The sequence below is a fragment of the Poromitra crassiceps genome (assembly GCF_964638095.1).
Source record: "Poromitra crassiceps genome assembly, chromosome: 4".
Taxonomy (NCBI): Eukaryota; Metazoa; Chordata; class Actinopteri; order Beryciformes; family Melamphaidae; genus Poromitra; species Poromitra crassiceps.
The window spans coordinates 5597785-5609791 of NC_139626.1; the positions used below are offsets into that span (position 1 = coordinate 5597785).

Sequence of the window (12007 nt, forward strand, 5' to 3'; positions counted from 1 at the left end):
TCACACTCATTTATACTCATCACCTTTCAGGCATGGTGACATCACTTTCAGGCATGGTGACATCACTTGGCACTAGCAGATGAGAGAATCCTGTAGCAGCCTTTTACAATTCCATATCAGGCTTTACACAGATTTGGGTTTGGGGATTATTTACAGGTTGACCAACTACCCAATCTTCCAAAACCTTTTTGTATTCATTAGAAACATGGGAAAAAAATACATTGGGATGAAATGATTCCATGTTTCCAAATGCAGTTTCACTGGTTTGAGGAATAAAAAAAATAAAAAAGAGTGGTAGGACGCACGCACGCACACACACACACACACCTACACACACACACACACACACACACACACACACACACACACACACACACACACACACACACACACACACACACACACACACACACACTATATCTTAAACCAAGGCAGAAGAAGACAGATGACTGAACTGCTATAAAGAACATAAAAAATAAATAAATGTTAATAAATTGAAAATCATGTCAAATCATGTCACCCCCTTTTGTTTAAGAAAAACAAGATTTTAAGTCTAGTTAAATGTAATTCTAGATTAAATACAACAGACATAACCTGACATTGCCAGATGGTTTGTTTTCACATAACCAACTGGGAACGAGTGGCTCGGAAAAGCGTTTCAAAGGGCGGGCACTTTCAAATGCCTGGCAGGTGATTGGATGAACCGTCTGTCTCTCACGTCTATCACAGGCTCGCTCTCGCTGGCACCAAAGCCTGCCCGCCCCTAGCCCCGCCCCTAGCTGCCTTATAGGACGCTGGTTGGTGTGAACCACTGGTGGTTCAGATTCAAACCAATAGATTGGAGTGTGGCAAGATGGATTTGTCATGTGATCGTGATCTCACATGAATAAAGCAGGAATAATTCACTCATAATTCACTCATGTCATCATAATTCACTGTCATGTCATAATTCACTCATGTCATCATAATTCACTCATGTCATCATAATTCACTGTCATGTCATCATAATTCATTGTGATGTCATCATAATTCACTCATGTCATCATAATTCACTGTCATGTCATTCACTGTCATGTCATCATAATTCACTGTCATGTCATTCACTGTCATGTCATCATAATTCACTGTCATGTCATCATAATTCACTGGCATGTCATCATAATTCACTCATGTCATCATAATTCACTCATGTCATCATAATTCACTGTCATGTCATCATAATTCACTCATGTCATCATAATTCATTGTGATGTCATCATAATTCACTCATGTCATCATAATTCACTGTCATGTCATCATAATTCACTCATGTCATCATAATTCACTGTCATGTCATCATAATTCACTCATGTCATCATAATTCACTGTCATGTCATCATAATTCACTGTCATGTCATCATAATTCACTCATGTCATCATAATTCACTGTCATGTCATCATAATTCACTCATGTCATCATAATTCACTGTCATGTCATCATAATTCACTGTCATGTCATCATAATTCACTCATGTCATCATAATTCACTGTCATGTCATCATAATTCACTCATGTCATCATATTCACTGTCATGTCATCATAATTCACTGTCATGTCATGTTCTCCCTCGCTGTGTCTTCCTCAGGATACTTGGTGCCAGCCTCAGGGATACTCCCTCCAGAGACCACTGACCTCTCTGGAGCCCGACGATGGCAGAACCGCCCTGGAGATTTACAAACTGGTAAATCAGACTACACAACACACACACACACACACACACACACACACACACACACACACACACACACAGCAAATGCCTCTTATATCCCTGTTTGACTTCACAGTATAATATAACTTTGTGGAAATGGAATCATTTGACAAATGATATATGCAGTATCCTTCCTATAATAAAATGGCCTTGGTGGACGGGTGTGCGGTGTCATGTTTTGTGTCCGAGTGATACCACGGAGCGGCAGCACCCACCCCTACAGACACTCCCCCCATTAACCCCCAAGGCACCAGCTCAAATTGCATTAACCCCGAGGCGTCAGGTCATGACATTAACCCCCGAGGCGCCAGGTCATGACATTAACCCCCGAGGCGTCAGGTCATGACATTAACCCCCGAGGCGCCAGGTCATGACATTAACCCCCGAGGCGCCAGGTCATGACATTAACCCCCGAGGCGTCAGGTCATGACATTAACCCCCAAGGCGCCAGGTCATGACATTAACCCCCAAGGCGCCAGGTCATGACATTAACCCCCAAGGCGCCAGGTCATGACATTAACCCCCGAGGCGTCAGGTCATGACATTAACCCCCGAGGCGCCAGGTCATGACATTAACCCCCAAGGCGCCAGGTCATGACATTAACCCCCGAGGCGCCAGGTCATGACATTAACCCCCGAGGTACCAGCTCATATTGCATTAACCCCGAGGTGCCAGGTCATATTGCATTAACCCCCGAGGTGCCAGGTCATGACATTAACCCCGAGGTGCCAGGTCATGACATTAACCCCCGAGGTACCAGCTCATATTGCATTAACCCCCGAGGTACCAGCTCATATTGCATTAACCCCCGAGGTGCCAGCTCATATTGCATTAACCCCCGAGGTACCAGCTCATATTGCATTAACCCCCGAGGTACCAGCTCATATTGCATTAACCCCCGAGGTACCAGCTCATATTGCATTAACCCCCGAGGTACCAGCTCATATTGCATTAACCCCCGAGGTACCAGCTCATATTGCATTAACCCCCAAGGTACCAGCTCATATTGCATTAACCCCGAGGTACCAGCTCATATTGCATTAACCCCCGAGGTACCAGCTCATATTGCATTAACCCCCGAGGTACCAGCTCATATTGCATTAACCCCCAAGGTACCAGCTCATATTGCATTAACCCCGAGGTACCAGCTCATATTGCATTAACCCCGAGGTACCAGCTCATATTGCATTAACCCCCGAGGTACCAGCTCATATTGCATTAACCCCGAGGTGCCAGCTCATATTGCATTAACCCCCGAGGTACCAGCTCATATTGCATTAACCCCGAGGTACCAGCTCATATTGCATTAACCCCCGAGGTACCAGCTCATATTGCATTAACCCCGAGGTACCAGCTCATATTGCATTAACCCCCGAGGTACCAGCTCATATTGCATTAACCCCGAGGTACCAGGTCATATTGCATTAACCCCGAGGTACCAGGTCATATTGCATTAACCCCCGAGGTACCAGCTCATATTGCATTAACCCCGAGGTACCAGCTCATATTGCATTAACCCCGAGGTACCAGGTCATATTGCATTAACCCCCGAGGTACCAGCTCATATTGCATTAACCCCGAGGTACCAGCTCATATTGCATTAACCCCCGAGGTACCAGCTCATATTGCATTAACCCCGAGGTACCAGGTCATATTGCATTAACCCCGAGGTACCAGGTCATATTGCATTAACCCCCGAGGTACCAGCTCATATTGCATTAACCCCGAGGTACCAGCTCATATTGCATTAACCCCGAGGTACCAGGTCATATTGCATTAACCCCCGAGGTACCAGCTCATATTGCATTAACCCCGAGGTACCAGCTCATATTGCATTAACCCCGAGGTACCAGCTCATATTGCATTAACCCCGAGGTGCCAGCTCATATTGCATTAACCCCCGAGGTACCAGCTCATATTGCATTAACCCCGAGGTACCAGCTCATATTGCATTAACCCCGAGGTACCAGCTCATATTGCATTAACCCCCGAGGTACCAGCTCATATTGCATTAACCCCCGAGGTACCAGCTCATATTGCATTAACCCCCGAGGTACCAGCTCATATTGCATTAACCCCGAGGTACCAGCTCATATTGCATTAACCCCCGAGGTACCAGCTCATATTGCATTAACCCCCGAGGTACCAGCTCATATTGCATTAACCCCCGAGGTACCAGCTCATATTGCATTAACCCCCGAGGTACCAGCTCATATTGCATTAACCCCCGAGGTACCAGCTCATATTGCATTAACCCCCGAGGTACCAGCTCATATTGCATTAACCCCCGAGGTACCAGCTCATATTGCATTAACCCCCGAGGTACCAGCTCATATTGCATTAACCCCCGAGGTACCAGCTCATATTGCATTAACCCCCGAGGTACCAGCTCATACATCATTAAGCCCTGAGGTGCCAGCTCATAAGACGCGCCAGGTCATACCACATTAACCCCCGAGCCGCCAGCTCCTTACACCACAACCATACGTAGCAGACGACTTAGTGCAGAAACTCCCTGTTAACGCAAATGACTTTGACGAACCTCAAGTGAAAAAGTACTGTAGTCTAAAGGGATCCAAGAGGATCAATTGTCTCTTTCCCAATTACCAATGACTACAATCACCAAATTGCTCAGTGGTCTAGATGTATATCAAAGAGAGCAATCATATATCAAAGAGAGCAATCAAAGTGAGATAGTCGTCTCTTATCTCCTCGTCAGATCCTGCGCTTTACAGGTGAGTCTGACCTAAACGGCTGGCAGGAGCAGATGCTGGGGAACTACATCGTGGAGAAGGGCCAGAGCCAGCCCAGCCTGAGGGATGAGATCCTGGCCCAGCTCGTCTACCACACCTGGGGCCTGTCAGAGGAGGAAGGCAGCATGCGGGGATGGCTGCTCCTGGCCTGCTGCCTCAGTGCCTTCACCCCCTCGCCCACACTGGACAAATCCCTGCTCAAGTAGGTGGTCCCTGGTTACGAGCTTTGTAACATCTATTGACTGAGGTGAAGCTTTACCTCCGCCAACTCTTCTACAAATTTCCGTGGTGTTACGTGAATCTGTTTTGGAACTTGGGTGCCTTTTTATGATTGGCTCCACCCATTTCCACACACCCTTTTGGCCAGTGGCCGTGGAAAGTCAATCAGTTCTTTGGACTTTTGTCTCTATCCCGCCCCGGCAGGTATGTGTCTGACGGGGGTCCGGGGGAGTACCGCTCTCTGTGCCAACACAAGCTGCTGACCTCCCTGCAGCTCCCGCCCCCCTCTGCACGCCTCTACCCCCCCACACAGTTGGAGTGGACCGCCACCCAGAGGAGAGGCAAGATGGTGCTGGATGTACACACCTTCAACGGTGAGCCTGCTGCACCGCTTAGCATCATGTCTTGGGGTTAGACCAGGGGTTTTCAAAGTCTGAGACTGTGGGCCTCCCCTCAGACATGCCTATGGGATCATGAATGTTATTTGATCACAGACACTCAACAATTGCCTGATATTGCTGTTTGACATACTTCAGACTAAATACATAAAAAGGTCAGTCCGAAGGCATTTACTTGTTTGTGACTCTGGGAAAGAAGGGAAAACAGTAGGCTACATTTCACCAAAACCGCTGTATCTCTGAACTACAGTATCTCTTTAACGAAATCACACACATTTAGGCTAAGCTATGACCTCCTTTTGATAACTAAAGTAATATTTGTTCACTTCCATTCACTGAGCCTCCCCTGAAATTGTTTGGATACCCCCAGGGGAGACCCACTTCCCACTTTGAAAACCTCTGGCTTAGACCTCTGGCTTATTTTGGTGTGCTGATATATCGTCATGATATTGCTCAGTAATTTTATATTTATTCACTTTTCAGTCATGTTTCAGTCATGTTTATCATGTTTATCATTTAAAGGCAGTAATATCCCAGAGTTACCATTGATTAGGTGGTGGGTCACCCTGCCTTAAAGTAGTGTTACTTTTGTCGCCTATTTTTTAAATTTAGTCTTAGTCTTAGTCCTGTGTCAAATGTCCTTGTTAGTTTTTAGCATATTTAGTCAACCTCATCCTGTTTTTATTTAGTCAAGTTTTAGGTTTTACTAAAAAGCTGAGTATCCTAGAGCAGGTCTCTGAATATAAATACCTGGGCATATGGCTGGACAACACTGTTTGTTTTCTCATCATATTAACAAGTTGCAAGCCAAGGTCAAATCAAAAATTGGCTTTCTCTATAGAATGCGCTCTTCATTTACTCTCTCTGCTAGACTCAGCCTGGTTAAAATGACAGTTCTTCCCATGTTAGACTATGGTGACACCATCTACCGATCTGCCTGCAAAACTACTCTGCAGAAGCTAGATGTTATCTATCACTCTGCCATCCGTTTCACTACTAATGCCCCTTTCAGAACTCACCACTGCACTTTATATTCCTCTGTAAACTGGCCATCCCTACACACCCGTCGCGAAATACACTGGTTCATGCTAATCTACAAAACTCTCCTTGGTCTGTCACCCCCCTACCTGTGTGGTTTGCTGAAAATTGCTGCAATTACTGCATTACTGCTGCCTACAACACCCGTTCTGCTAACCTCATCCTGCTGAAAATCCCCAAAACTCATTCTGTAATCGGTCAGTCATCATTTCATTCTGCCGTGCCCACAGACTGGAATGTCTTACAAAAAAGACTAAAACTGGACAATTTCATCTCCAAGTCAGCTTTCAAGGACTCTATCATGGACATTTTCACTGACACCTGCAACTGCTTCCTGAACTAGTACTTATCCCCTGCCTGTCTGCTCTGGCTGTTTGCTTGTTGTTGCTCTGTCTGTCTTGCCATGTTTTAACTGTGTTTTAACTTGTCCTAACTTTGTATTTATGTTATCCCCTACCCCCTATCCTTCAAAAGGCTGTGCCTTCTGCCAGGTCGCCATTGTAAATAAGAATTTGTTCTTAATGACTTACCTGGTTAAATAAAGGTTAAATAAAATAAAAATAAAAGAGTATTTTAGTCTCATCTTCGTCAAAGAAAACCATAATTATTGTTTCTTTCGAAGAGACGTAGACTAGTACCATGCTTCCTCCAACACATGCGCAGTTGCCAGCCGCTTCTTTTCACCTGACAGCGGGGAGCTTCACCAGCAGGACGTAGCACGTGGGAGGATCATGCTATTCCCACCAGTTCCCTTCCGCCCCGAACTGCGGGTGGGAACTGCGGCTTCCCACCCGCAGACACAGCCAATCATGCCTGTATGGACGCCCGACCAAGCTGGAGGTAACGGGGGCGCGAACCTGCGACCATCGTGTTGGTAGGCAGGGAATCTACCACACTACACTACCCGGACGCCCATATTCTCTTTTTATACCATTATGTTTGCCCTTGTTTTCTCTTTCTGAAGGGAAAAAAACAAGTGGGGGAAAAGGACCCCTAATTTAGTCCACATTAAGTAAGCCACAGATATTGTCTCTCTAAGCTAAGAATATTTTTTATTGTTAGATATGATTTTGTCTCACAGCTAGAAGGTAACTGGGTTCGATTCCAGCCTGGGACGCTGTGAGCGCTGAAGGAGCGCGTGCCCGTCCGCATGTCCTCGAGTGCCCGCCGCCCGGTTGGGGTCATCAAAAGGGCCTTTCTGTGTGGAGTTTGCATGTTCTCCCCGTGCCCCCTGGGGGTTTCCTTCATATAGGAACCCCTCACCAAAACATGCAATATCCTGGTTGCTGATGGGCTGCCTCCTCTGGTCGTTAGGGGCGCCTGTTCAGAGGGAGGGGAACCGGTTGGAATAGCGTGATCCTCCCACGTGCTATGTCCTACCGGTGAAGCTTTCCCTGACAGGTGAAAGGAAGCGGCTGGCTAACTGCCCATGTCTCGAAGCATGGAGCCAGTTTCGGCTCTGCCCCGATCGGCAGAGGGTGGAGCAGCAACCAGGATAAAGAAAGAAAGAAAATTGCACTAATGGTGGATAAAAATGGGATAAAAAAATAGGGGGGGAAATATTAAAAAAAATAGTATAAAAGAAAGAAAGAAAAAAAATGATTTTGTCCAGAATCCCATGACTAGCTGTATTTTAGGTAGAAAGATAACAGAAAAATTGTGATCAGAACAGTCACTATTCTACATTCTCTAACTGTGTTCTTTCTTGTAAATGAAATAGAAATAATTATGAGGTTTAATGATTTATCTATTTGCTGGAAACCACTCAAGGACCCCTGGTGGTCCACAGACCCCACCTTAAGAACCACTGCTTTAAAGAACTGCTAATCCTAAAATAATGTCATTAGTCTCGCTTTCAATGGAGAATGTTCCTGTCCAAATCTGGGATAAAAAAGCGGTTTTGGAGGCTTTTCCACCCTGAGAAGAATGCAATTCTGAGTGAAACACTGATTTCTTTAGATTTTTTGTCCTTTAAAGCAGCTACGAGCAACTTTTTCGATTGTTATTAAACAGTATGAATTTAATATCAATGCATCACATCTTACCTCTAATAGTCGACGAGACCAACGCAGAGTAGTCTCGCTTGAACCCCGAGTGAATCGGCCAGTGTAGTCTGTCTGTGGCCAGGGAAGATCAGGAAGTGAAATGAAACGGTTTGCAGCAGCCACTTCAGCCATAACCACAAAATAACTTCCAAAAAACCTGTTAGAATATAACGAGAGATGTTCCCGAGAGTATGCGTGGCGTTCACATTGTTTATGTTATGTTGCTAGGCAGCGCAAACGGCGTAGGCAGGCAGCTGCGTTTCACTTCCGGGTTTCACTTCCGCGTTTCACTTCCGGGTGTAGCCGGGCCGGCGGTAGGCGAGAGAGAGAGAGAGCCCCCTGTTGATGCGAGTTTAGACAGACACAGACTTAATAATCACCTAAGGGAGCAATCTCCGATTGACACGGCTTTGGTCTCAGCTACTATTATAGGTAAGATGTGATGCATCAATATTGTAATTATACTGTTTAATAACAATCGAAAAAGTTGCTCGTAGCTGCTTTAAAGATATTGAATATTGGCGCAAAATAAACGTCCCATATGGGTCGAACTCTAATAATGTAATTTCCTACTTTTTCTCAGATGAGAAGCTGACAGCTGAAGTGGAGTCTTGGACCACAGGGGAGCAGCTGGCCTCCTGGCTTCTCCTTTTCAGGTAGTCAACTGCTCCCAAACGGACACGTGTGTATGAATGAAGGTTATTATAGTTAACTGAAACTAAAGTAAAAACTAAACCTGGGTGTGAAAAAGAATCGTTAACTGAAATAAAAATCACACTACATTTTCATGTAAATAAATGTCGCAGACTGAATATTGCAGACTGAAGACATTTCCACACATGAAGTCCGGACTGTGCCTGTTAAATCAGGCCTGGGTATTTACCCGACTCACCCTTCCAGACATGAGGGATCGTTGTTTCTAAACATGAGGAAAAGGTCCGTGTTTTTATATAATATATTTTATATATATAATATTTTATATAATATATATTTTAGTATAGAGCGTGCGAGGGGAGGGCGGGGAGTAGGGGGGGAGGTGGATGCGGCATGATGTGTGTTGCACATAAAGTCTGCAGGCTTCAGCAGGAATGACGAGACAGACTTTTAATGACATTTTCCGATGTAGAATACATCAGAGATCTATTTCAGAAAGCAATTCTCCACTCCATAGAAAACCTTCAACGCATTATTCAGGCGACAACCTGGGGTGGCAATGTGCCAAAAAGTGATCGCTTCTTACATCGCCCAAAAGCCGCCAGTCAAAATAGTGGTCGCACTAACGTTAAACGGTGGAAAAGGCGATTTTACAAGTGGCATTCAAGTCAGATCTGACTTTCAATTTATTTCTCCCCACAAAAGTGATGTCTCGAATATATAATGCAACACTATCATCTCATTCCATTTTCACGATATTATGTTTAAGATTTTTACACTCTGCCAAAAAAAAAAATATTTTCTCCCGGTTGTTATCTTTTGTTTTTGTTCCAACTGAAATGTTTTATGGTCACTCACGATTCAGTAGGTCATGGGTTGGCTTGGTTCCAGCCTTAAAACTCATTATATACAGATTTTTTTTTAATTTCTATGGAGAAAATGAATGGGAAACTCACTTCCGGGGCAAGAGATATCACGTGACTAACGCGAAACGGAACGCAACATTCACACTCATCAAACGTTCCGAAACTGGGCTGAATTTGGGTACAAGTGTGCTCGGGAACGGTACCGGGGCACCAGTGTGAAAGCGCCCTAATACTCAAACTAATAAAAACTAAACAATTTTTTTTTAAACAATAAAAACTCAACTGAAACGAGCAAACCCACTCTGGAAACTAACTGCAACTAAACTGAATTGAAAACCAAAATTATAAACGAAATCAAAATAAAAACTGATCAAAAATACAAAACTATAATAAATCTGTCTCGTGTGTGTGTATGTGTGGGTGTGCGTGCACGTGCGTGTGTGTGTGTGTGTGTGTGTGTGCGTGTGCGTGTGCGTGTGTGCATGCATACGTACACGTGTGTGTGTGTGTGTGTGTGTGTGCGTGTGTGCATGCATACGTACACGTGTGTGTGTGTGTGTGTGTGTGTGTGTGTGTGTGTGTGTGCGTGCGTGTGTGCATGCATACGTACACGTGTGTGTGTGTGTGTGTTATAGAGGCGTGTCAGAGGCGGTGCAGGGCTGGTCGGTGTCTCTCCTGGCTGATGAGGGCTGGTCGGATCTGGCCGGCTCTGACTTGGTCATGGACCTGCTGGCCGGAGCTGAGGCCGAAGCGCTGCCTCCCCCGGGCACTCCCTCCTCCACACACAGCGACTACCTGTTCAGCAGCCACGGGGACAGGCAGTAATAATAATAATAATAATAATACATGGCATTTATATAGCACTTTTCTAGAACTCAAAGTGGCTTAACACTATACAGTGTGCCACACCTAACCCTAACCCTACAGTGAGGGGTGGCATTAGTGAAACAACAGAGAGAGAAACATAACACAGACACAGAAGGATGGATGGGGGGCAGGGTGGGGCTAAGAGAAGACAGTGGAGAAGAGATGGGTCTTGAGGTGTGATTGAAAGACTGTGAGGGACTCTCTCTGATATCTCGGAGGAGAGAGTTCCAGAGCCTGGGAGGTGCCCTGGAGAAGGGCTCTGTCCCCGGAATTGTGGAGGGAGGACTTGGAGGTGGAGAGAAGCCGGCAGAGGTGTTGTTGACCAAAGGCAACCCGGCCGAAAAGTTTTCAAATAAATTGTCAAACTTTTTTTGCATCTAGAGCCAGAGTGTGCGGTTTGGATTCTTCTCCGTCACTAACACCTTACTGAGATTCCACAGTATGGGAAAAAAGAACACAGGGTCTGGAGTTTTAAAATGGAAAGCATGCCAGTCATCTCACATATTCTGACATTTGTGGCTGTGAACAATCTTCTATCTATAGGGTTAGGGTTAGGGGTATGACCTAGTTAGCAGGGCCAAGATGTCAATCTGCCTAAATCATATTGAACACTAACAACAAATCAAAGTATGGAACTTTTTAATTTAAAATGACTAAGAACATTGAGTCTAGTCCCGTCCCCCCCCCCTCTCTTTTCCTCCAGGATGGGGCCCGCAGATCTGGACGGCTTCATCCCCCCGGCACCCCCCATGCAAGCTCCTGGCCTGCCTGCTTTTGACTCCAAACCCTGGGGCAGAGCTTATCCACAGGAGGGTAGGTGCTCTCACCCTGCCCCCCAATTACTCTCCAGCTACCGGAAAGCAAGCTGTCTGTCCTCTTGGCCGCTCTGGATTCACTTTCACTTGATTGCGTTCCAAGCGATTGTGCCCAGAGTGCCTTTCGGGGGTCAAGTAAACTTATGTGACTACTAGCCTTGCACTTTCCTCACAAAATGTAATTTGTACCTCTCTTCTTCCACCTTCTACCTATGTTCCTAGGCCGTAGGCGACAGATGGATGCTTATGTGGATGACCTGTTTGACCCTGTGCTCGACCAAGGACCTCCAGTCAGTGTTTTCACCTCATTTATTTTTCTCATTTTAACCTGTAACTTGTAGTTATGGCGCGGGGCTGTGTTGCCTGTTCCTGAAAAGTGTTATTTATAGAAAACTTTCATGGTGTTTTGTGTGGAGCGTGTTGTGTAAGAGCGGCGGCCACTCGTCTTTGGTGGATTGCGTATCTCTCTCTCTCTCCTGTATCTTATTACTGAGTGTGTTAAGTCAGTTCCTGTATCTTATTACTGAGTGTGTGAAGTGATTGGCTTGTATTTCCTACCCTCTCTCCTCCCGTAACTGTGCTCCTGTGTTCTGCATGTGTGCAG

General features: G+C 45.6%; 1 protein-coding gene across 1 annotated transcript in view; it reads left to right on the forward strand.

Annotated features, from left to right (window-relative positions):
- Nucleotides 1-12007, forward strand: part of myo15b (myosin XVB) — a gene marked incomplete at both ends in the record, with an annotated part of 88949 nt that overhangs the window by 39658 nt on the left and 37284 nt on the right. The window contains 7 exons of the mRNA XM_083635083.1: nt 1625-1720; nt 4468-4703; nt 4925-5094; nt 8785-8857; nt 10357-10542; nt 11292-11401; nt 11626-11693. Of these exons, the coding sequence (XP_083491209.1) occupies nt 1625-1720; nt 4468-4703; nt 4925-5094; nt 8785-8857; nt 10357-10542; nt 11292-11401; nt 11626-11693 (939 nt within the window). The remainder of the gene's footprint in view (nt 1-1624; nt 1721-4467; nt 4704-4924; nt 5095-8784; nt 8858-10356; nt 10543-11291; nt 11402-11625; nt 11694-12007) is intronic.